We start from the raw sequence: 26,944 nt of genomic DNA on the forward strand, positions 1-26,944 counted from the left end.
TCTTCACCTTCCAGATGAAACCTGTCATGTTGGTTAAGCATATTCACATTTGGGGTGTCTCTGTGCCTTTTTGCCCTTAGCGAAGACTTCCTCTTGGAATGCCTCTCTGCCCTTAACCCATCTCCCATTGAGAAGGTCTGTAACAGGTGTGGAATGAGGTCCAGAACTTGGAGTGTTTGGACTGGGGTCTCCCTGAACCAGAGAACCCTCTGCTCCCAAATATAGAAAAAAAGAATCCCAAAGCCTCCACAACCTGGCTGGGGGAAGGGGAAGTGGAGCAGAGCCCTTGAGAGTTATTTTGCATATTTAAAGTAGTGGCCAATGTTTTAGTAAGGTTAGGGAGCTGTGCCAGCCACACTGGAGGCCAGGGACATGGGCGTGACTCTAACCTGGGGTGCAGCTGGGCAGTGGTCCCCCAGTTGCTGCGCCTGCAAAAGAGGCTCGGAGGTGGTTCCACCAAGCCTGCCTGGACTAACAATGGTAGCCGAGAAAGGCGGGAAAGGCCAGACTACTGGCGGAAGTAACCCAGCGTGGGAGGAGTCAGAAGTGGGGTTACGGAGGAAGACCCAAGACCCGTGCCGGGTTTCAAACACAGGCAGCCATGGGAGGGCTCAACCGTGCAGCTCTGAAAGGAGTGGAAAAGCAGGATGTAGGGGCTGTGAGGGGTCTTGGCCACACAGTTCGAAAGGATGCAGAAGGACCCCCGCTGGCCCACCAGGAGGATTCAGTTTGGGATTAAGAGCAGGGCCCAGCCAGGCATGGGCGACTGGAAGAAGCTGGAATACAGACGGGAATCTGCCCAGCTAAGCTAGAGACTTCTATTTTTTTTCCTGAGAGATGGTACCTCTAACTGGCCTGGTTTGGCAAGAAGAGGCAGGACACTGTGTTTGTGGGTGTTTGTTTGTTTGTTTCTAAAGGATATGAGATTTAACGGTAGAATTTCACCATCATTCTAAACTGGTGTAACTTTTGAATGAATAGTTCCTTTTCTTTTCATAAGACTCTGGCATTGGGAATCACAGTTCTTATTGGTAGCAGGCAATAGAACCCAGAATAATAGAACACAGTGGTCTATTATAGGTCCCCCCCCTTATCATGTAACAGGGTGCAGCCAAGGCGGGGGGGTGGGGGGGACAAATAGGGATTTCTAATGGGGTCTGGAACTCAAGGCGTCCAGGAAATACTAGAAAAATACATAGGATGTCCTCCCCGTCCCCACCCCCCGCCGACAGGTTTGAGTTGGGGGAAGGGACACATGGAGCAGGACCATGGAACAAGGTGGTGCTGGGAGAACAAATCATGGACTTCTGCTTCTTTTTCTGAGATACGGTACCCAGATTAGGGCAGGAAGGACTGTGTGCGTCTGTGGGTATCCTAAAGGACTTTAATATTTTAATGAAGACACTAAGTCACTACTCTAAGTCTGTATAGTTTTAAATAGATATTTCCTTTTCTTTTCACAAATCTCTGGCATTAAGAGATGTCTTTCCTTTGGCGGCGGCGGGCATAGTGAACTTGGTGGGGGGGTCCTTTCGGTAATAGTATATCGTACACACCCCTTGGGTCTGTTCTGTATCATGCCTCCTGGTCCTATATCATAAGCTGCTTCCTGGCTGCTAGAGCTAATGCAGAGCATCATCTCCATGTGTCCTTGGCCCCGGGGTTTGGTGCTGGAGCAGGGTCCCTCCTCATCTCTGATGCCACACTCTTCTTTCTAGCTCAGTGTGGCTCACTGGCTGCCGTCTGCCTAAAGGGCACTATAGGTTGCAGTGCTAACAACACCCTCCCCTCTACTTCTCATTTCCACCATCAATCAGTCTGACAAGCATCCTCAAATGACCATACAACCCAAGTGAAAACAGTGCTCTGATTACGATAACGCAACTTTAAGACCAGGCTCCTGTGCCCTGACTCCAATCAGACTGCTGCCTCTCATACCCCCCCGCCCCCACCCCCCCCATGCATTCTGGAGCATTTTGGAGCGTGCTGGGGCAGCCACCACTATCTTTGTATCTGGTGGCTATACTCTGACATGAGTTCCAACCACAGTGAGAGGCAGGTGGGGCATCTGCCTGTGCAGCAGGTGGGGACTGTTGCCCTTTCATAACCCCTCGGATCTCCTGTTGGCTCCCTGGCCCATTGCTGCCTTCTGTTCCACCTCCTGGCTCTTTGTATTCCAGGTTCTCAGTTCCTTAGGAGATGGTTCACCAGCTCTGGCAGGATGCAGCCTCTGTGATCATTCTAAAAATATCGAATATACTTCAGTGTATACTCTCTAATACTATTTATTTATAAATTATATACTTGTGTTACTGTGCTACTTACTATATTATGCACATGGTAAAGCATACACAAAATATAGAAATTTTTAAAGGGGTAAAATAAAGAGATGTAGAAATTCTCTTCTGTAGGTGTATCAGCTAACCCAGGCTTTACAGTGTATTTATCCCACTGAAGGAACCACTGATTCAGTCACAGAAAATACAGGTTAAGAGTTTCAGAATGAACATGAGGGGAGACCTCAGTCACGAAAAATAGATCTGGGGGCAAGTCAGACCACATGGCACCTTTGAGAACACATCCCACAGGTCAGGGGTCCCCAAACTCCGGGCTGTGGACTGGTACCAGTCCAGGCCTGTTAGGAACTGAGCCAGAGAGCAGGGAGTGAGCTTGAGTGAAATGCACTCGAATCATCCGAAACCATCCCTGCCCTGCAATCCCTGGGTCAGTGGAAAAACTGTCTTCCACAAAACCAGTCCCTGGTGCCAAAAGGTCGGGGACCGCTGCCTTAGGTCACTGGCTACATCGTTTTCCCAGTATGAGGGAACAGCATCAACATAATAGAAAGAATTTATGCAACCACAGAGCACTGAGCTGTGTGTACCAAACCAGCTGAATTTCCCCAAGTAGCATCCCTCCCCACAGGGACCTACAGCCCTCATTGGACAATTTGATAAAATCCCTGAAAAAAAAAACCCCAGCTGATTATACCAAAAACTCTAGTTAGTTTGAGTCAGTCCATGTAGACACAGCTTTATACAGTACTGATGCACATGGCTGATCCATTCATTCACATTGAAAAATGAATATAACACAGACTTTGCTCTTAAAGAGGTCGTTCTTGTAGTCATGTAAACAAATGTAGAAAGAGTAGAAAAGGAGTATATAGGATAGTACCTCTGCTTGAGGATAGTATGGAAGGTTTCACAGAGGAGGAGGTGCTTACGCTGGGCTACAAAGGATAAATGAGAGTTTGCTGGTGAGTGAGGGGGGACAAACTCATACCCAGCAGGGGGAACAACATGCATGAAAGATTGGTAAGTATTGGCAGGTGGGAATTAGTGGGGCAAGGGTGCATGCGGGAGGAAAGTTGTGGGAGACAAGCCCTCACAGGTAGACAGATCAGTATTGAATTATCTTGTAGATAATGAGGAGCTATCGAAAGGTTACGAGTAAGGGTGTAGTGCAATTAAACCTGGGGTTAGAAAAACTCCTCTGGTGGTGTCATGGGGGACATATTGGGAAGCAGCATGATTAGGGACAAGGAGGCTGTGGTATGCCACCCTGATCTCCCTCAGGACTAGGGGGCCCCTTCTTCCACCTGCTGGAAGAGTTGGTGGCTGGTGGCTCTCAGCTGAAGTCCATTCTGGGAATTGCTCTTGGACAAAGGTTATGCCACCCTGGGGTGAGGTGGGGTGGGGAGGCTGCCCACATCCAGTGTGGGTTGGGGGAAGAGAGGTGGCTATGGATGGTAGAGGTTGAAAAGAGTGGGAATGTGCTGGTTTAAGGTCTCCCAACTCCAGTCCCTTGCATCAAGTCGGGACAGCTCTGAAAGGTCATCCAGTTCCAGAGCACCTGTAAAAGTGATTGAGGCAATTACTGCAGCTCCATCAAAGTTTAACATCTCCCTCTGCCCAGTCTTACCTCCTCCATCCCCACCCCCTACAGGTGTTATTCTCCATAGTTTTCTCTGGTAACCTTCCTGCATGCAGGTTGCAGAAACCCAGAATCTTTTCCCCAGAAAACCTAACCTAAGATAGAAGCCATTAGCAAACCACTGTAGTGAGACCCCAAATTAGACAATGGCAGTTGAGGATGGAATATATGGAGCAAATCCCAGAGCTTCTTGGAAGGTAGAAAGAACCAAGATGACTTCATGCCAATTTGGCTGGGAGGATGGTATTCAGAAGGTCTTCCAGGTTTCTGGTTGGATGGTAGTAATGGGGCCATTAGGAAATTCAGATGGAGAAATGAACTTTACGAGGGCAGTAATCACTTCTGTGTGGGACAAAATGCATTTGATGTGCTTGTTGGACATGTTGTTAAAGAGCTCTGATAGGTGATTGTTCAGCAGACGGCAGGATGTATGTGGTTTGTAGCTCAGGGGAGAGGTCTGGGCTAGGAATACAGACTGGGGAGTCATTAGGGCTCTAGGTGGTAAATTACATAGAACATATACTTGTGGGAAAGTAAATAACTGAGTGTTGGGTGCAGACTCAACTTAGTTATTATTCAAAAGGCAGAGAGAAGGGATATCACAAAGATATCCATTTCCTACCTAAGGATGTATATTTGAATAACTTCCATCTGGTCCTCAGCATTTGGCAGGACTGAGTGGGCTGAAGCTACCCCAAGCCAGCATTTCCCAAATAGTGTCAGAGGAATACTGTCTTAAACACGGGTTCCTTAAAAAGATGTTTTGCAGGTTAAGTATATTTACAAAAACCTACTATATATAGCCTTCCCCTCAAAACTCATAATACGTGTTAGCACATGTAATTCTGTTTCCCAAATTTCCTTAACCCCTTTTTGGTGGGGACTGTCTATTCGCGTCTCATATAATACCAATGTTGGAAGTTCCTGCCCCAAGCTCTCAAGCACTGTAGACATCACAGGGTCCAAATCTGGGAAGTAAAATTCTTCCGGAGCAGAGAGCTTGGCTGACTTGTGCTATATTTCAACACCTCTTGGCATAGTGCCTGGCCCTAAGGCAGGGGTGTCAAACTCATTTTCACCAGGGGCCACATTGGCCTCACGGTTGCTTTCAAAGGGCCGGATATAATTTTAGGACTGTATAAACATAACTACTCCTCAATTAGGGGCAAGGAGCTTGGCGCTGCTGCCGGGTAGAAACAAGGTTTCTGCCACATAAAACAAGGTGGGGGGCCAGATTCAGCCTGTGGGCCTTGTGTTTGCCACCTGTGCTTGAAGGAGGGCTCAGTACCCACAGGGCATTGAAATAAACCAAATAAAAAAACAAGCAGAACAGAAACAGAACCATAGATACAGAGAACATTTTGATGGTTGCCAGATGGGAAGGGTGTCAGGGAAAGGGCAAAAAAGGTGAAGGGATTAAGTACAAACAGGTAGCGGAGAACAGTCATGGGAATGTAGAGTACACATAGGAAATACAGTAGCCAAAGAACATGCATGCATTAACCCATGGACATGGACAACAACGTGGGGATTGCCTGAGGAAAAGGGGGCTGGGTGGAGAAGGGCAAAGGGGAAAAGTTCGGGACAAACGTAATAGCATAAACAATAGAATATAACTTAAAAAATCTAAAAAAGAGAGAATGTGAATGACAGCAATGATTTACAATTTCTGTGGAATTCATTTCTGGGTCCAGATGACCTGAGGGAAGGTAGGAAACCTCCAGCTGGGAGTCACAGAGTCCACACAGTGTGCAAGGCAGAGAGAGTAGAAAGTGTGAGAGGAGCGTGATAAGAAGGACTGCTGCTCGGGGAACAGCAGCATGCGTGTTTTTGGCGAAAGTTGCACTTTTTGTGTGGGTATACAGTTTCCATGAAAAATGGACAAGCATTTATCACAGAACTGGGTTTATGGGAAGAGGATTCCTCCAGCGTGTGCAAGGTAATGCTGAAGAGGATGACGGCCTGTCATGAGCCATGTCAGTGAAGGTGGGCAAGCAAACACATTTTCGAGATGCAGAGGCCAAGTGTAGTGGGGCTGTTGCAGACAGGTGACTGGGACCCTCTTTATGGGTGACATCACCCACAGCAAGTCCTATTAGGGAGGCAGAAGTAGGCATGGAAGCTGGTAAAAGGCAAAGCATGACTTTCCACGCTACAAAAGACTATAAAGACTTTTTTTAAAAGACAGCACTTGAAGACACGAACAAAGGACAGAAACTTTCATTTCAGGCCTACCTGGGGCCTGTGCTTTACCCATGATTGATTGGCAAGACAGAGCCAACGCTATTTCAGGAAATATGAATTCTGCAGGATCTTGAAAGATATGTCATGAACAATGAGTTTTTGAGGTTAGTCAGTTTGGGAAAGGCTGAGTTAACTGATGATTAAACAAGCTATTTTAAAAAAATGTTTTATTTTATTTGAGAGAGGGGGAGGGGGGAGGGAGAGAAAGAGATGGAGAGAAACATCAGTGTGTAAGAGATATATTGATCAGTTGCCTCTTGCATGCCCGCAACCAGGGACGTGGCCCACGACCCAGGCATGTGCCCTGACTGCAAATCGAACTGGTGACCTGCTGGTTCACAGGCCAGCCACAGGCAACAAGCTTTTTCAATGTAGGGCTCATCCACTGAGCCACAGGCAACAAGCTTCTTCAGTGTAGGATTCAGAGCCTCAACATGCCAACGTGCACTGATACTTTCCAGCTTATGGAGTCTCCCAAGCTTATTTGATTAAGAGACTCTTCATTGAGAGAATTTTTCTTAGGAATGGCATTGCTTAGAAGTGTTTCTCAACATGCTGGCAGACCTATGCTGGTCTGTGAACTGTCACTGACCTGAAGCAAGATCAGCACAGAAAACTGGGAATTAGCAATTAGAAATTTTTGAGGCAGTTTGATGTTACTGCAACATTCAAGCATGGGATTGTCGCTTTAGTAATAGATTTTTTTAAATGTGTTTTCAGAATTTGGTCCCGGACAGATGGCAATTAGAAAGAAACTGCTAGTTCTTCATGACCTAGACTGTAAGACAGCTTTGTCTTAGAACACGTGTTATAACACAAGGCACACAGTACCATCCTAGAATCTGCTATCTGCCACGTGTTCATGTGACTAACATACATCCATTTACCTGATTTAATGACACAAAAGACTTTACCACATCTAAAGTGCTGATTGAGCTCTACAAAAGTCTGCCAAGAACTTGTCTGGGAATATGTGGGCACAGACATATCGGCCTGGAAGACCTTTAGAAAGCCCAGTAGATTGATAACACAACTTCTCAGGTGAACCTAGACTCGGACGACACAAACTTGAGCCCCAGCTCTGTGCGCAATGGCAGATGTGTGATATCGGGCAAGTCCTTCAACATCTTTGAGCCACAGTTTACTCGGCTGCAAAATAGAGGACAATGGCCTTCTTTCCTCACAGGACTGTAATAAGCATTAAGTAAGATAATATATGATGAAGTAATTATTAAAAGTATAAATCCTTAAGGACTATTCTAGATGTTTATAAATGAACTTTCTGATGCTTTTTTCTTCTTTAGTCGAGGTGCGGTGTAAATATTGAATTGACACAGCAGGCTGGCATCTTTGCTTTGTCTCCAGCCTGTGGAATGAACTTGGACACATCACTTGTTCTCTTTCCCTGCACCCTTTAAATGAGCAGGGTGTGTTCTGAGGTCCCTGTCGGTGTGAAAGCCTGCGAGTCAATGAATGCATGGCTGCAGTGTATGCTGGTTTCCAAAGTCTATTAAAACATTTCCAACATAAGTGTAGTTCTCTGTTGTATCTTCTCCATCCTTCAGGCTTCTCAAAAAGATCTCTGACTGGCTCTGCAGGGCCCCAGCTGGTCCTCAAATAATCCAGATCCACATTCATACGAATGAATGCGATAAAACATAAACTCACAGTCCTCACAGCTGCTTTCAATTTTTGAATTCATGAGCTTTCTGGAGGAAAACAGTTACAACCCCCACTCCCACGGGCTCTGAGAACACTCCTAGGTCCTTCCTAGGACTCTGAGCCATTAAACAATGGGTAATTTGTGTGTTTCTACCTATCAAGTTTCTACTTTTTAATTAAAATTGTAGGATAATTTGCCCTGGTTGGTACAGCTCAGTGGATTGAGTGACAGCAGTGAACCAAAGGGTCACTGGTTCGATTCCAAGTCTAGAGCACATGCCTGGGTTGCAGGTCAGTTCCCCAGCAGGGGGGTCATGAGAGGCAACCACACACTGATGGTTCTCTTCCTTTCTTTCTTCCTCCCCCCGCTTTATAAATAAATAAATAAATAAATTGTAGGACGATTTATTTAATTTGCTTCCTGATGTTAGTGTATTTGTCCCAGAGTTGGCTGCTTTACATAGGATGGAATTATGCCTTAGAGTAAGGCTGTCTCGGGGCACAGTATCAGTGTGGACTCACTAAAATACTTGGAGCGTCCAGGTACAGTCAGAGTGATCTCCATACTCACGGTCCACGAGTGAGGAAGCGTCTGTAAAAACCATTGCACTAGTTGTTTGAAAATTTAGGTTCTGGCCCTGGTTGGGTAGCTCAGTTGGTTAGGGCTTTGTCCCCATACACCAAGGTTGTGGGTTCAGTTCCTCATCAGGGCACACAAAAGAACCAACGAATACATAAATAAATGAAACAACAAGTCGATATTTCTCTCTCTCTCCCTTCTTCTCTCTCTAGAATCACTTTTTAAAAATGAAGTATTTCCTTTAAATAAAGACAGAGAGAATGTTTGGGTTCTCGTTTGGGCCCTGCCATTAGTCAGCTGAATGACTACATTAAATCCACGAATCAAACTGAGTCCCAGTTCCTCGACTGCATAATGAAGGGATGGGACCAAGGAACTCAGAGTCCCTTCCAGGTTCAGCTCTATGACTAGATGTGTGTAAATGCTTTCAGGTCCAGGAGAAATAGCAGGCAGTGCAGAATCCACCCAGGACTATGGGTTTCTGCATTGTAAATGGGCACCCAGAAAAGTAGGAGGCTTAAACTACTCATTCTAGGGATGGCTGGGCCACCCTTCCAGTCCACGGCCCCTCTTTTGTCAGACTGTTCAGGTACCACTGCCTCTATCTCATTCCTGGCAGGCAGCGATGGGGGTGGGTTGGGGAAAGAAGGCGTTTGGGGCAGAGCACCTTCAGATGAGGTAGGAAGGGGAATAAGACCTCTGTGCTTAGTAAACAGTATTATCAGAAAATTGGACTTCATAAATCGAATTATTCTTAAGACATAATTTGTAAATATCCTTTAAAAAACTCTAGCTTATGCTAGTTACACGAAGGAGGAATAGGAGAAGTGTATGGTTTGGGAGAGGGGGTAGATACACACAGACAAGTGATCTTTAGTGGTCGGCACACTTCTAGGAAGCTGTGGTGTCTGAAAGAATAAGATGGAAATGGAGCCAAATGAACAGCATGTCTATTGAGCCCTTAAAGGCCCTCTCTCGACAGCTGAAACTGCTTTTCAAAGTAAACCCTCCAGGACAATATAAATGAAAGAGCAACCATGCAAATAAGACAGATTTCAGTAAGACAGATAGGGGTCTGGCCCTGGGCCCATTTTACAGAGCAGTCCCCACAATGGGGAGAGCAAAGAGCCAGTGGGTAGGCTGTGACATGTTCAGGATTGGAGCTCAGACTCTAAGAGTCCAGGGTCACAATGTTATCTGATCTGCCTTCAGTTATTTGGCTGTACTATGCATAATTTTATAAGATGGAGCTCTTAATAGGTTTTGGAATCAGGCAGCTGTTAAGTGGCAAATTTAGAGGGTGCAGCACCATGTGCAATTTGAAAAGCAACTTCAGTGAGTTCTAAATGACATGGCCAAGGGCAGCCTTTGCACAGAAAATGAACTCATGCACAGATTGTCTGGGGCTGTGCTGCCCGGCAGAGGGAGGTGAAGTCGACGGAGCACCGGCGGAAACCCTTCTGGGCGTGCACATGAAAGGCCTTAGTAAACCCAAAAGAGTAGATATTCCCAGTCAAGAATGATCATAAAAACCTAGTCTTACTGTACAGTTCTTAAAACACCCCTGCCTGCCCTGGCCTGGTGGCTTGGTTGATTGGAGCATCGTCCCACACACCAAAGGTTGCCAGTTTGATCCCTGGCTGGGGGCAACCAATCGATGTTCCTCTGTTACATCAACGTTTCTTTCTCTCTCTCCCCCTTCTCTGTCTCAAATCAATAAATACATCCTTTGGTGATGATTTAAAAAATTAAAAACATCTCTGTTAACTCTTTCTCTCGGAGCCCCAGCAAACTCAGGTGAGGAAGAAATGGGTATTACTTCTTCTAATGCAGATGAAGAAACAGTACCAGAGAGGGCAGACAGCTTGCCTATAGGCACACAGCAGGTTAGTGGGGGACCTCCGAACCATGCCCTGGAGGCAGATGTCAGCAGAGGTGACACATGAAAACTTTGCCCAGGATGGAGAAGCGGGCACAAGCACTGGTGACCGGAGCTTGGGGGGCCCACAGCCACACAGAGCAGGTGGGCACAGTTGGCTCACCAGGCTGCAGGCTGCTTGTTGGCCAGACCTGCCTCGCTGGGGCGGAAAGAACTGCAGTTGGGCCCATCCAGGAAAGTGGGCTGCACGGAAGGAAGCTGAGATGGAAGGTGTTTGGGCAGCGTAGGGGGCAGCACACTCACTTTTGCCTGGGGGAGGGGCGGGAGGGAATCCGGTTTCCAGAAGCAGAGGAGAAGAGCATGAGATAGGTGCTCCATACGGGTATCGGCTTTGAGAGGAAGCTGATGGGAACTGCTGACCTAATGGAAAAGGAAAGATGGGGAGCAGTGGGCTAAAGCCAGGACACGTCTGCTCCACCCGATTCAGGTTGGAAAAGTCATCCAAGCCTCTCAGCACTCCACCTATTTGCTTTTTTCACAGAGCTGTCCAGGGCAGAGACCTGCCTTCCCATACACCTGCTGCCTGGAGTCCTGCTGGAGTCAGCATATAAAGTAACCCCGTCAACCTCTCTTCTCTAGGTGAAACTCCGTGGCTGTAGTCCAGGAGAAGAGAATCCACTGAACCTTGAGATCAAAGGCTGGCGGAGGCTGCAAGGGCCTGGGAAGGGTGGAACAGGAGCAGCGGAAACTTACCGCTGCTTTTCCTGTGCTAAGCCCACACGTGTTGTCTTACTACCTTATAGAGCCTCACAGCAACTATGGGAGGTCTGGACTATTCTTATCTCTAGTTTACAAAGGAGCGGCTTGTGGCTTAGAGATTAAGGGACTGGTCCAAAGTTACCTGAATGGTGGCCCAAATGGTGGGGCTGGGCAATGTGGGGCTCAGCAATAGTATTGGAGACCAGGTATGACCCAGGTAGTCCTTAGGCACAGGTGGGTGGAAAAATCAGAGAATCATACAGTGAGTTCTAACTTAACTTCATCCATAGCTTCTGTGACTTTAGGTGAAATGACTTATAAGAAAACCAATTTTACCATGGTCTAATTGATATAAATAGGAATTAAGTTCCTAAACGTCTCATCAACATTATAATGAAACTACATATTGGAGGACTTGCTGTACCAGCTTTCACTTGGCATGGCCCCCTTAAATAGCCCTTTTTGTATGATTCTAGACTACCCCAGTTCTCCTCACCAATTCTGTGTTCTTCCTTTTATTCTGCGTTCTCTCTGGGACAGGCTGACCCTGAGAGAGAAAGATAAGCTGGGACTGCTCAATGAATGAATGCATTTTCATACTCCCGTGATACCTGCATGGATGTCTTGCTGACCATTCACGCTCACAGGCACACACTTTCCCCAGCACAGGGTCAAGCTTTCTCACACTCGCGGGAAGAGATGCTCACCGCCTGGCCCTTCTGCCCACCAAGCTCCTTCCCTGCATTGCGGCTTCATGGAAACCAGTGGGAAGAGAAGCTGCCACCTGGCACCTGCTCGTCTGGTCAGTAACAAGAGGTCATGTGACTCTTTTCTGAAAGGTTGGCTCAGAAATTCTGATTTTTAAATTCCTAAACTTCTGCTAGTGCCCGATCCATTGGAATTTTATTACATCAGTATCCCTCATCTTGAAGAGCCCCTCAATAGTTTGGATCCCAATAACTGGAAATATGTGATATTGATGCCCTAGTTATGTTGATTCTATAAGACAAATGGCACGCCTGATAAATTACATGCTTATTATGCATTATTATCTCAGATAAGCCTATTGCAAATTGTAAGTCTTAGTTTCATGATCCCATTTCTTTAATTAAAAGCTGTATGTAATACCTTATAATATTCACAGCAATTGAAAATTACAATATGGAATTCCTTCAAAAATAACCTGTAATTTTGACTTCGCACTAAGTCATCAGACATTTCCCACAAGTAATTTCAAATCAGTGGTTTGCATTTCTGGAAACTCGTCTGTAAAGTCCAGTTCTAAACGCTATCTCCCAATGACATGTATTACACAACTAGTTTTACATGGGTCTCCCAAAAGCTTGAGAAGAAAGCCCCTGGTGGGTGGTCCACCATGATCGTCAAGGATCTCAGCACTGACCCCAACTACCCTTCCCATCTCATTTCCCACCACTGCCCACCAACCACCCACAGTGAGGCACACTGCTCAGAAGTCAGTCCTTAATACGTAGGAAATTTCATGCCCCATTCCTTTGCCCAAGCTGTTCCCTCCACCAAGATGTCCTTCCTTCTCTTTCTTTTCCATATGAAGATTTGCTATGTAATCAAGACCCACAGCTCAAGCTTCTCATTTTCTGCTAACCCCTCTCTAACTCCTCTCCTATCCAGGGAGAACTGCTGTCTCCTGAGCTCGCAGAGCCCCCTGGATAATTAGTTGTTTACCTACCTCTCTCTCTCACTAGATCACAAGATCCATAAGAGTACACCATGGCCCTGGCTGGTGTGGCTCAGTGGATTGAGTGCCAGCTTGTGAACCAAAAGTTTGCTGGGCATTTCCAGGGCACATGCCTTGGTTACAGGCCAGGTCCACAGTTGGGGGCATGCAAAAGAAACCAATTGCTGTATCTCTCACAAATTAATGTTTTTATCCCTGTCTCCCCTCCTTTCCCTCTCTCTAAAAATAAATAAATAAATAATTTTTTTTTTTTAAAAAGAGTACACCATGGATTACTTCTTTGGCATACTTGGCATCCTTGCTGCGTAAATAAGCTGGATGTGGCCCCGTAGGAAGTGGAGACACCCGAGACACAAATCTTTATCTTTTGAAAATGTGTACATAGAATGCAGTTCCATGAGATCACCTTAATCCTTTGCTGGATAATTATTTTGAAGCTCTTTAATGACCCTATGGGGGATATTTCTGAATTGTCATTGACAAGTCAGTGAGAGGGGGCTGACCCCTGGTGAGGGAAGCAGGTTTGGTCAGAAGGTGTTCAGGCTACGGGGGGCGGGGGGGAGGAGGCTGGACTGACAGAGCTGGAGGAGCAGAGGGTTCGGAGGGGCAGAATTCAGGCTGGGGCCCTTAAGTGAGCTGGGAATAGGTCAACGTGCTCTCCCAGATGAGGTGCCCCACTCAGGGTCACTGGGTCCCAGAAGACAGAGGGATGCTCTATATCTGTTCCTGATAACCTTGGGTGATGACTGGTTCATATATACTTTAGTCAAACATAGAGTTGGTAAGGATCCGATTTGTGGATAACATCAGCAAACAGCCACACACAGTCTGTGTGGTGGAAACCACAGAATAAATTCATGGGATGACTCTAGTGGAATAGTCTTGGAGAATTTAAAAGTTAAGGGTTGAAGCATGTAGATAAAAGTGCTTATAAATAAGGTGAAATGACGCACCATTTTGTCTCTTTTTCTTTTAGCACCTGCCAGGTCATTGGAATTTTTGAGTTGGTGCCCTGGGTCCATGGGTGAGGGTGCCAGGCCTTCCCCCTGGAATTCCTGGCTGGCCTGGACTCTGCAGTTGGAGAGTGGGAAGGACGCTCCAAGTTCTGAGCCTTAGCTGTAAATTGGGAACGCCTGAGATTTTTGAAAGCTCCTCAAGTGACTCTAAGCCATATTCTCAGCTGAGAACCATTACTTTAAATCAGTGCTTCTCAAACTTGAATGTGCAAACTTGAACCATGTGGACATCTTGTTAAGATGCAGATTCTGATTCAGCAGGTCTGGGCAGGGCCCGAGATTCTGAACGTCTAACAAGCTCCCAGGTGATGCCCAGTGGCTGGTCCAGCATCGCTCTGAGTAACCAGGGTGTAGAGTGTTCAAAATGCGCATGCCCTATTTTCAGCCTATAAGAGGCACCCCCTTTCCCTCTCACATTTTTTGGGGGAAGTGCATCTTATAGTAAAAAAATACGGTAGCCCCCTCCTATCCCTACCGAATTAGACTCTCTGAGAGGGGGATTCACAAACATACATTTTAAATAAGCTTCCCACCCAGGTAACTTGATGGAGCCACTTGCTCTTAGGCTAACATTTCAAACCTTGCCAAGATCCAAAGAATCATGCCCCACACTTGTCAGAAATACAGATGGACTGAATCAGAACTCTAGGAGTGGCCAGACGATCTGCACGCCAAGCGGAGAACCAGGTAATCCCTCTGATTTCAGGTCTAGGAAAGGCTGCTTGGTGTGGTCTTTTGGTGGAGGTGGGGAAGGCCCAGGGAACTTTCCTCCCTCTCTCCACAAGGAAACTGTCATTGTACAATGCAGCGCCAGTGACTGTCACAGACAGTCTGCAGAGAAAAAGTGGACGTGTGGGGTGCAGGCAAGGCCCAAAGGCGGGAGTGTGCAGCGTTCAGTGTGGGAGGCAGAGGGTTTTGTCTGGTGATTCTGAAGAGTGAGGATCTGGGTGAGAACAGGGGGAAAATTTCAGATTGGTGCTGTGAGCTTTTCAACACAAGCAGACCTTGCTCCATCTTGAGTTTACCGTGCATTTACAGGGAGGTGGGGGAGCTGGGGATGGGGAGAGCACCCCTGGCACCAGTGTGGTTGGTCCCTGCCACAACCACCCATCCCTCTTCCTTCTGGCTGGTACCAGGAGGACAGATAAAGAACGAGGAATGGAGAGTTCATTTACATTTACATCTCCACGTCCACACTCACGCTGTGACAATGGGACCCCTATTAGTTGGCACTGGACTTGTTGTACAGCTGTTTGTACTTGCTGAATATGTTGAAGGTACTGTTGTACACAGTAACATGCAGGCACATGGGCACACACACATACCCGTGTCATAAGCCCATGTTGTGTATTTCAAACTCCATCATGCTTTAGAATCACTTCAAGGGCTTGCTGAAACACAGACTCCTGGGTTCCGTCTGAGAGTTTCCAAACCAGTAGGATTTCTAACAAGGTCCCAAGTGACACCTGGATGGATATGTGTGGCAAGAACTGCAGATGAATCCCACCTAAAAATATTTTAGCAGGCTTGTGTATTTTATGGGTTTGAGCAAAGCAGTTTTGGAAATAGTTTAGATATATTTACTGGAATGAGTAAATAATAGGCGTTATAAGGTAGACAGAACGATGTCATTAGGTGCCAGGTTCTAGTGTAGAGGAAGGCAGGAAAAAACCCTGTGGGGATATGTTGCAATAGACTGTGGAGGTACAGGTGTGAACTCATGTTTTTTAAAATATATACAGAAGCATATTTTTGTGCATGTGTGTATTATGTATGCACGAGTGTGTGTACATTTGTGTGTGTAAATGTGCATGCTCACTTTTCCTGGATTGGTCTGAGAAGGCCCTGCGCAAAGTCATACTAGCTGCCGTGAGCACGCCTAGCTGCCCAGGATTTCCTGGTCTCTAATCCCGTTCCCCACTAACATGAACCAGGGCTCGTCAAGGAAGGGGCAGAGTCCAGGGCTGGAGCAACAGATGAGCTTGAGATATTTTATGATGATGCCAGAAAATTTTTAAAAAGTTGGAAAATCACAGGATCTAGATTAAGAGGACTGCCATTGGTCAAATCTGGGACAACTTGAGCACTGAAATAGTGACGTATAGTAACGAACTATAAATTCTTGGGAAAAAAGGAATGTGGTGACTGCTGGGTGTTGTAAGAGGACTAAATAATAATGGAAAAATACAATAAAGGTTAAATTAAAAAGGAATGCATGAGTTTACACATACAATGAATGGTTAAGTAGATGAGAGGGGAGGGGCTCTCGCTCACAGTAGAAAGAGAGCTGCCTGTTAAATATGGCGGGAGTGCCAGAGACGGAAAATCATTAAAATTTTTATTTATTTATTTATTTATTTTTTAGAGGGGGGAAAGGAGGGGACAAGAGAGAGAGAGAAACATCAATGTGTAGTTGCCTCTTGTGCACCCCCTACTGGGGACCTGGCCTGAAACCCAGGCTTGTGAATCTAACCTGTGACCCTTTGGTTTGCAGGCTGGTGCTCAATCCACTGAGCTACACCAGCCAGGGTTAAAAAATCATTTTGAAACCACTGTGATAAAGGCTAGATCAGGCCAAAATCAATAGCTGCTAAATCAATGAGGAATTCTGATGGTGAGAAGGATATTTGCATGGTTTTAAAACGAATCCCCACAGACTGCTTATTAGTTGTAAGGGAGGGAGAAAAGGGCCCCAGTGGTAATACAGTGGAGAAATTAGATAACATGGTGACTGGGTGATCAAAATGAACTTTCCCGGTAAGTGAGGGACAGACATAGACTTCCGGGGCCTCCAAATGAGATCAGCTGGGAAGGACACGCCACACCATGCAGCTTTGTGGGCAAGAAAGCATCGCCTCCACCTAACCATCAGGAGCATCAGCGAAAAGCAAAATTTGAAAGAGAAGCATCTTTTTAAAAGAGTGGGGCCTGTGTGCTTTAAACATGTCAGTGTTATGAAATGAAAATGGAAATGGAAATGTTTCAGATTAAAGAAAAAAAGATACATGAGAAGCTAGAGTGACTGATGGAGGCTAACCATGCCATTGACCACAGCGACCTGAGGTGTATAAGGAAATGTCCCCACCCTTGGAAACACACTCAAGTACTGAGGGATAAGGGCCACGATGCCTGTAATTTACCCTCCCTCGGTGCACGAGAAGATTCCGGGAGAGGGAGTGCTCGTGAACGGGCAAATGATAAAACACGTAGGGCAAGTGTTCACATCTGGTCAGTGGGGCATACTGACAATTAGATGGAGGATACAGATGTTGTCTGAACGATTTTATTTTTGTACCATTAAAAACTTTGAAATAATTTCCAAAAAAATTTACTTAAAGATCATGCTTTTGAATAATGTAAATTCGCCATGAGCTCAATTTTGTGAAAAATAAGAATTGAAAATGTGTCTTATTTACGTACTTTTAAAAAGCTGGAAGGAAACAAATCAACATGTGAAAAGGTGTGACCTCTCTTCTATGGTTTGTTGTCCCGTTAATAATGTTTCATATCTTCCAAAGTTCTACATCGAGCAGGCATTACTTTAATAATTAGAGAAAAATTACTTCTGAAAGAGGAAAACAACATTTCAGTGAAGTTTTACATATAACGTTGCTGACTGGGGTCATTCACCAGTAAGAGAAAAAACCAAACCAAACAGAAATCCCTGTGATGTCCAAGTTGTTGGGGAGGCTGTGTAAGTCATGGCACTTCTACAATACTGTAAAGTCATGAAAACTTATGTCTACCCAGTCCGTTTATGGGCCAACCTAAGCATTCAAAACCAGGGGACTGATTCCACTACAGCATTTCTACAGAACAGAAAGTCTGAGGGTTTCCGGGCGCGGAGGGCTCCCGGCGCAGAGGCGTGGCTTTGACCTTTTCTCTGCTGCCTTGCAAGTTGTGAGACCCCATCTCTGTGTGTCTGTTGAACGAAGGGATGCTACTTATGAGGTGTTTGGGAGGGGGCAGGGATGGTGGAGTTACCAGGGATTTTTATTGTCTCCATGATTCCTTTATGTGTTTTAAAATATTCCACCATAAATTAAATGACATGGGGTTTTTGATTGCTTTTAATAATGTGGAATCGTAAAGTTACAAAACAGTGTGCATGTGTCATCGGAAGGATATTCGCAACAAAAAGGGGGTCATCTCTGTGTGAGGGGGTTATGACGCTTGTCTTCTTTTTTCTTGATTGGCATATTGCACTTTTAAAAAAGAAGATTTATTTGTTTATTTTTAGAGAGGGGGGAAGAAAGGGAGAGAGAAAGGGAGAGAAACAGCAACGTGTGATTGCCTCTCATGCCTCCTACTGAGGACCTGGCCTGCTGGGAATCGAACCGGCGACCCTTTGGTTTGGAGGTCAGCACTCAATCCACTGAGTCACACCAGCCAGGGTAGTAACAATTTTTTAGATGGAGGAGAGTATGGAAGCAACTATTCCTATAGGAATCTTGAATATTTGAGTAAACTTTTGACAAAAGGAATAAACAGAGGTCCTAGCTGGGTAGCTCAGTTGGTTAGAGTGTTGTCCTGATATGCCAAGGTTGTGGGCTCAATTCCTGCCAGGGCACGTACAAAAATTAACCAATGAATGAATAAATAAATAAGTGGAACAAATCAATGTTTCCTCTTTTTCCTTTCTTCTCTCTCCTTTCCTCTCTCTCTCTAAAAGCAATAAATATGCCCTGGCTTGTGTGGCTCAGTGAATTGAACACCAGCCCGCAAACCAAATGGTCACTGGTCCAATTCCCAATCAGGGCACACACCTGGGTTGTGGGCCAGGTCCCCAGTTGGGGGCATGTGAGAGGCAACCACACATCGATGTTTCTCTCCCTCTCTCCCTTCCTTCCCCTCTTTCTAAAAATAATAAATAAAATCTTTAAAATTAATAAATAAAACCATAAATTAAAAAATAAAAAGAAGTGAAAAATTGCATAATGATATATAACATATATTATGTAATAATATTACACTGGGTGGAGCAAAAGTTTACAGTTGTCTATGGACAATAAGCTACAGCTTATTCTTGTATTATTTATTAACTGTTGTATTATTTTCCATATGAACAAACATAAACCTACTTTTGTCAACCCCTACATTTAAGCTATGGAACTATAGGTTATTTTAGAAAAAGAGTAAAATAAAAAAGGGGCATAAAATAAAAGTCATTTGTTCTTAAATTTCCAGTGTCAATATTCTAATTCTCAACTTGGAGTTATATTAGAATCCCGTGGTAGGCTTTTTACCCAATGTACTGGTCCTGGCACAAATAATGCCCCTTTTTATTAATGTAATCTTTCATTACAGAATCATAAGCATGTAATTCTGTAACATAACAACATAACACTCAAGCACACCATATGGCATTTTAGGTGAAATGTTCACATTGCTGTCCTTCTCGTGCGAGACACTCACATTCCCTACCAACCACACTCAATGGCATTACTCCTGCTGGACCCTGTATATTCTCCCTGACCTCTTCTCCACCGATCTGATTTGCTCCCCTGGAGGGGTGGGGAATTCTCTGCCCACTCCTCCCCACCACCCAAAACTGCAGCCTTGGGGAAGGCTTCTGTTGTCAGCTGTGCTAGGGAAGAATCAGGCCTCCAGATCCGTGACGATCCAGACACAAGAATCGGGAAAGGGGTTTCGGCCAGGGCCTCCACATGTGCGATTGGTCTCTCTGCCCAGAGAAGGCCTCTTCCCCCATTTCTGACCGAACTCATCCTCCAGGTCTTCAAAAGTGTCACTCCATCACATCGTACCTGAACCTCTTCTTGGCACAGAAAAAACAACCAAGAAAAAGGTTATGAACTATTATTTGTCCTTCTTCCCCGCTGGACCGTGCGCTGCAAGGGACTAGCACACGCCACCCCCAGAACTGAGCACAGCCCTGCGGTAGCCGCTACTCAGATGACATTTCCTCTTTCGCTTTTGTCCAAAATTGGCTGAATATAACTTCTAAGAGGCTGATCATTAGTACAGCGCTAGGAACTGCGTAAATGACAATACAAATGTTGTGGGGATTGTTTGGTAAAAACTGTTTGGATTGGGGAACCAGATAAAAACAACCTTTCTCCTTCCCAATGTTAAAATTAAATAACGTTTACTGCCTACAAAACAATATGTATCATGTGTTTAAGATAGGAAGCACAGTAGCAAAACAAATATCTTCGAAGGCAGCATCCAAAAAAAAAGAACTGGACCATCAGCTGCCTTGTGAACTTACAAGGTGTTTTCTCCTCTGATCACTTGGATTACCCCCACCAGATGTAACCACTCTCCTGAATTTGTATTTATTATTCATTTGTTTTTTAAAACAATACTTATGCATTTCCCAGCAATAAGTTATTTAGCATTGCTTTTTTTTTGAGCCTTGTGAAAGTGGTATTGTTTTGGTATGATCTTCTACAGCTTGTCCTTTTTTTGTAAAAAAAAAAAAAAGCAGTGTTATTCCTAAGACTCAGCTAAGCTGTGTGTATAGCTGTAGCCCATTCATTTTCATCACAGTATAATGCTGCACTGTATGAATACATCACAATTTATTTATGCATTCCTTCTCAGTTTCTGGTTTTTTCCCCCTCTGCTGTTACAAATAGGTTTTCACACATCTCCAGGAACCTCTGTAAATTTATCTTGAGTATATACCTAAGAGTTAGAGCTGCTGGTAGGCATAGGTTCAGATTTATAAGATAATGCCAATTTATCTTTTGAAGCAACAGTGCCAATTGCATTCCCTGTACTGTATGTTATGACTTACTGATGATTTGCAGCCTTGCAAATGTTTGTACTGTTAGGATAGAGGACTTGCAATCACAGTGCAGTACATTTGTGCCAGGTAGCCACATTCTGACTGGATTAACTGTTTCTTCCTGACCATCGGACCAGGGAGCCTGGCCCTGAGACTGTCCAAGAGATGGGCCCCTGGGATCCTGACTTTGGGACAGAGCACTGAGTTGAGATGACAGACTCCGCTGTGGATACACGGTCATCATAGATGGCAATCAATTGTAGTATGTGGCACCTGGGAGGACCCTAAGGCCAGGTCCTTCATTGTACATTCAAGGAGGCTGAGGCCCAGAGGGTTCCAGGACTTGACAAGTTCTCAGAGCCAATCAGTGCGAGAACCTATCTCTGGGGCTCTTGATTCTCACTCCAGGGCTTGAAAAATTTTGTTTGTTTTAGTCACTTCAGGTGGCATGATCTATTAAATTAATGATGAGTCTGTAAATATTTAAATAACTGCCAATTTATTTTTTAAAGATGATTGTTTGACTTAAGCGACTGATAAATTTAATAACTTTAGCTTCTTCGCTTGTGAACTAAATAGGGGTAATAATGAATTTAAATGAGATAAGTAGGGGAAAGATGCAATCTCCACAATTATGGTTTTTAGTACGCGAAGTTACCAGTATTAAAAGACATTCATCTCCTGGGGAAAATAATCCCCAACTTTCTGACTGACCATGTTTGTCCTTGGATTGCTCCCCCACCCCCTCCCCCAGGCAAATGCTAGGCACTGCCTTAAGGAGCCATTTTGTAAGGAAGGCAAACCTCAGTGAGTTTTCATTCATTCTACTCTTTGAGCACTCATAATCAGCCACTGCAAGCAGCTGGGAACTATGTGCACATTATGGCAAAATAGCCTCAGTAACCCGATGGCTTATAATCTCGCATGGCTTTACATGTGAATGTAGAAAAACACTGAAAAGAGACCAGCTGGCAGCTGAGGTACTTAACCCTCTTCAGAGTGTACCTAGTCATGAAACAGGGCGTGATCCTGTGCAGAGGAATCTGTCTCCACGCATCAAAGGCAGTAAAAGCAGAACTAGGGGTGGGGAGGACCGCCTCGTAGCAGGGGTGGTTGCGCCAGGAGGGACGTGACTCCTGGACCCTGCAGGGGGAACCTCCCCGCAATGCACAGAACACCTCCCCTGCCCATCGCTACCCCAAGAATTTATTTACCACTTAAAAATGTCTTTTGGTTTAACAATGTCTGTAGGCTGGCAATAAAAGACTTCTGTGAGCTCACCCCTATTTTAACATCAGGGTAAAACTCAGGAGCATTAATTACTGTGGAGTGGGAAAGAACACCAAGTGATTTTGCTAGGAATGCTGAGCAAACGATACTGAGGTACTCCTGGTTCAGGTTTTCCTCCGAGCAGTCATTTTAATCAGCACTTCCCCTATTTAATGAGCTTGTAATGCCATTACATAATCACCCAGCTCATTGGATTAATGATGAAAAGAGGAACTGATTTTTCCAGTTGCATCATTTGAAGTAAATGTTAACTTTCTTTCTGAGTCCTTAGTTAACCGCATTAGTGTGACAAATATGTCTTTGTCTAGCATAAGTAATTAGAATTTAATCACTTTAACTGTATCTTAATTATCCCAAATGAATTGAAAGGACATTTAATAGCAAAGATTAAATTGCCTTAATGAACGATTTTTGTGACTCCATCAATATTCGAAGCGCGTTAGCCGCTCCTCTCACGCACTTCGCCTACAGTGATCACCGGTGTCACTAGGTGGCGCACTTCGCTCGGTTACTTATTAAATTTTCGCCATTGATCTGTTTTAGAAGACAACAGGAAAGGAAGAGAAAAAGCAAATAGTACTGTGTTCCTTTGATAACCTCTCTTTGGGACTATGAGATCATCTCCAGATTCGAAAACGAAAGCAGTGATTTCAGAAAGTGTTGATTCTGAGTGCTCTATGGCATATGCAAAGGAGGATGAGAAACACATGGATAACTGGAAACACATGGGGTTTGATGGAAATTGTAAGTTGCCCTTTGGATGATTGCCAACATATACACAGAGTTTTAGTCAATTTGTTATTTTTTAGTGCAGAGTCCTAAAATATGAATCATAGGCAAGCTTTGGAATAGCAAGTCAGGAGCTGATGTGAAGCCAAGACATGTAATTGCTGTGAAAATGCAGATCAGGAGGCCAATCCCTGGAAGTACGGGAGGTCTGGGCCTTTGGGCCCTCCTCCAGGCCTGGGTCCCCATGGACCAGTCGTACCCACAGAACACATCTAACGAGACGGTCTTACCCATCAATAACTGTTTAAGGGAACAAATGGATGGGGAGACTTTGGTTCCACAACCAGCGTGGTTACTGCCTGACATCCTCCCTGGCTGCTTCTTCAAAAGAGAATGATACAAAGTCTCTGTTCTAAATCTTGAGTAAAAAGGAAGTAAGTTTCCATAAGTAACTCTCTTTGAGAGTCCCAGAGGGCAGACACACCACCCTAATGTCAAGACCTTTATTACGCTCCAGATTGGGTGTCTCTGACAGAGATCAGACATGTCCACATTTGGGGTCACTGACCTGGCAGGCCTGTTCTAGTGACAGAGGGACTGGGATGAAGGTCAGCGGGTTCTGGGCTGGGACCTGAGAAACCTGAATCCCAGGCATCAGTGATTTCCTGCTGTGCTGTCACAGTTAAGTTATTTAGCCTTGTTGTATGGAGAAACAGGGGAAATCATGATGATTGCCATATAAACTAGTGGTTCCCAAACTTTCCTGAACATTAAAATCACCTCAAGCTCTTAAAAATCCCAATGCCCAGTGTCTTATCACTGGGATAACACTAAGGCATTGTTGGGGTCCAAGACAGACCCACTAGGTATCCTTTTCTTCCTCCTCCACAGACTCTTCCTATCAAAATAGTTATCGTTTTGATAGTTATCGTTTTATCATTCTATATCAATTATAGCAGAATATCTAGGGGTATAGCCAGGAATCATTTTTACACTTGATCTTAGCCAAAAGGCTGAGAGGAGATGGCAGGAATAATTTTTTTTAAAAAAGATCCCCAAGTGATTCTACTGTGTAGCACAATTTGGGAGCCACTGGCATAGACAATGGATATTAAAGGAGAACATCTATGTGCCTAGCATGTACCTGACTAGTAGAAAGTGCACAGCAGACATAAACTCCTTCCTTATCAATTGCCATAAAAATCTGGTGGGTGGTACTCTAGGGTCTGGTTCTGTTCAGCTGTTGTCTTTTTTAAGATTTTATTCATTTATTTTTAGAGAGAAGGGAATAGAGGGAGAAAGAGAGGAAGGGAAACAGCAATGTTTGGTTGCCTCTCGTGCACCCCCTACTGGGGACCCGGCCTGTAACCCAGGCATGTGCCCTGACTGGGAATCAAACCTGTGACCCTTTGGTTTGCAGGCCCTTGCTCAATCCACTGAGCTACATCAGCTGGGACCAACTGTTGTCTTATCAAATTGTCTCACCAAGATAAGAAAAAAACTTCTAGAAGCTAATTGGATCCAACTTTATGATAATATATTTTTGAGGAACATAATGACTTTAGAGCAAGACCATATGATAAAACATAAAACCATATGTGTGTATTAAAATAATCAGATTGTCTGCGAACCACACGATCGCAGTTCGATTCCCAGTCAGGGCACATGCCTGGGTTGCAGGACAGTTCCCGGTTCTGGCAGGGGACGCACGAGAGGCAACCATACATTGATATTTCTCTCTCTCTCTCTCTCTCCTTCCCTTCCCCTCTAAGATAAATAAATAAAATCTTAAAAAAATAAAATAAAATAATCAGATTGTCTTCTGATTGGTCTGGTCATTAAAACCAATCCTATCATTTCAGGAGGACATAAAGCTTCATTAGTATTAACACACTTGTGTTAAAATAAAAATTTGTACAAATCTACAGACAGAAAACAGGAATTTATGGTTGTGCACTAAATTCATTCACATTACAAATATGTTTTTTTATTTTTACTAAACTCTCTGAGGCTGACACTTTCCATGTGGCAATAATAGTTTTTCCCTCCCAAATGTGCTCATTTATCTTATTTAGACACATAATGAAAGTAGTATTTAATGTATATTTGTTGAATGTTTTTATCCAGAGTTGTAGGATATCTACCCTCCAACTACCATGACTTCAGTAAGACTCCCCCCTTCTGTTGCTACCCAACAGGACCATTTGATTTTTCCAAGAGTGTGGGAATCCTGCTGTTTTCAGGGACTGAAATAAACTAGTTATTTCTCATCCAATCTGACAAGGTTCCTTGGTTAATTTAAATATTAAATTTAGAAAAAAAATTAAATAAAGTCGGTGTTTATTCCAATATGCAGGGTTTACAAAGAACACTGAGCACTGTCACTCAAAGGGCGAGGCTCCTAACTGTGAATTCTCTGGAGTAAAACACCAAGCACCTCCTGGTAAATTACTCACCCTCATTAGATTTCAGGATTTTCTTTCTTACAAGAAAATCAACAACAAAATTCACTGACACATTCTGTGTGAGAACTGTTTCCTTTGAGAACTTTGGGTAGCAGTGTCTGTTTGATTAGCTGAATTCGCCATGAATGTGGGAATGATGACATCAAAACAGCCCATGTAACAAGCTCTTTAAAGACCTCGTAGATTAGAGATGACTATAGATTTTCCCCAGCACGAATCAAAGGGACTGAATCGAACGTTTTAGCTTAATGATCCAACCCCTGTCACACCCATAGGGACTCGAATTCCGATTTTATAAGCAGGTGGGCACATGCACTCAGATGTGCATGGAACGCTGCCAGAGAGGGAGGAAAAGATCAACCGCCTGATCGACGAGAATAGGTTTGATCTTTTTGATTACTTGGCTGTGGCGGTGTATATTCCTGGCGGGCTCTTTCCATTTCTCACAAATTTCTGAGTATTAGAAGTGAGTTTTCATTTTCTCACTATAACTCTTCAGAGACATCCCAGCCACCTCCCAGGGGAGAAGAGAAACTGGAACAGGCAGCAAGCTGGCGGGGCCCTGTCCAGGGTCCTGACGCTGCCGCAGGGCTCCAAGCCAGCGGGCCTCTGAATGCCCTTTCACCCACTTCACGAGGAAGGAAACAAAGACCTCCAAGCTCAAGGCCTCAGAGCAGCCTCCTAACTCCAGTCAACAGCTGGAAGGGGAAACAACAAAACAAAAGAACCACTAATCCGTCCTCTCAGTCCTACAGCCCCCAGCCCCGACCTCCTACCTCGGACAGCCAGAGTCACCTTTTCTACTGTGAGCCTAAATTTCTCAAATAAAAACATGCGAGCAAAAGTATAATTCAGATAGAAAATCCAAACGCGCATTTTGTTTGGATAGGTTAGTTTGGGGTGCACTTTCAGGGGATGGCAATTTTGTCTTATCACTGGGATAACACTAAGGCATTGTTGGGGACCAAGACAGACCCACTAGGTATCCTTTTCTTCCTCCTCCACAGACTCTTCCTATCAAAATAGTTATCGTGTTGAAATTCCTGGGACAATTCTGCAGAAGGTCGAAAACCACAGAGGCTTGCTGGGCCCCAGGCCCACAGGCCCGCAGGGGGCGCGCGCACAGCTATCGCAGCACAGAAGCGTTCACAGGGAGAGGGTGAGCCCAAACGCAGGGCAGGAGTCTGGCTCCCCGCCGTGCGCTAACAGCTCGAAGCTTGAAGAAATCGTGCCTTGGGCTTTTAGTCACTCTGCTGCTACAACACGTCTCGCTATTGAATGGCGCAGGCCATCCCAATTGTCAGCTGCAAAACAGCAGGGGCAGGGCTGGGTCTCCAGTGACCACAGGCAGCCCTGGGCCAGGAGGGTCTCCTTCCGGACGACTTCCTCCGGGCACTTCCAAGGGGCTCGGGTCTGCCGGCCGGGCAGCCTGTGGCCCTTTGCACAGGCCGGTGTGTACTGATTTCAGCAGCTGTCCTCCTCCATATCTTCCACCAGAGTTGCCACACAATAGCCAACAAGCCTCCTCAAGCCTCAGATGCGGGTCTTCTTCACCCTAGTCTAACCACGTGCACACATCCTCCTACCCACACATGCGTCTTTCTCTCCTCACGAGGGTTTGTGCTCCCTAGTGGGGACGGCAAGAGGAAACTTTTGTGTCATACCCTTGGCAAGTCAGACATGGACTGCAAGAAAGGCTCATGCAGAGCCTTCTGATTAATTGTCCCCAGAAGTGAGGCCTTTTGGTTTCCTGCTGAGCTGGCGTGTGTGGGGTCCCCAGTTAACTCCCGAGGTATATGGCCATCACTTGGCCTGTGTGTGTGTGTGAGGAGAATCTGGGAGCCTTAGGTCTTTGCCTGACAACTGGCCTGTTCCCCAAGCACGCTAGAAAGAGGCCATCCTAGGCCTTTGGAGGA

The 26,944-nt window shown here is 45.1% G+C and overlaps 1 protein-coding gene across 3 annotated transcripts in view; it reads right to left on the reverse strand.

Annotated features, from left to right (window-relative positions):
- ONECUT1 (one cut homeobox 1) overlaps window positions 1-26,944 on the reverse strand; it is a 39,949-nt gene that overhangs the window by 7,897 nt on the left and 5,108 nt on the right. The window contains exon 2 of one of the 3 annotated variants that reach the window (XM_037054668.1): window positions 10,605-10,721. The exons of 1 other annotated variant lie outside the window; for it this stretch is intronic. In XM_037054668.1, the coding sequence (XP_036910563.1) occupies window positions 10,605-10,721 (117 nt within the window). Of the gene's footprint in view, window positions 1-10,183; window positions 10,722-26,944 lie in introns of those variants that run through there. One more of the 3 variants, XM_037054667.1, reaches the window with a different exon arrangement.

This window comes from Sturnira hondurensis, unplaced genomic scaffold (genome assembly GCF_014824575.4).
Source record: "Sturnira hondurensis isolate 20B ecotype Veracruz unplaced genomic scaffold, ASM1482457v3 Scaffold0008196, whole genome shotgun sequence".
In the NCBI taxonomy this organism is placed as follows: domain Eukaryota; kingdom Metazoa; phylum Chordata; class Mammalia; order Chiroptera; family Phyllostomidae; genus Sturnira; species Sturnira hondurensis.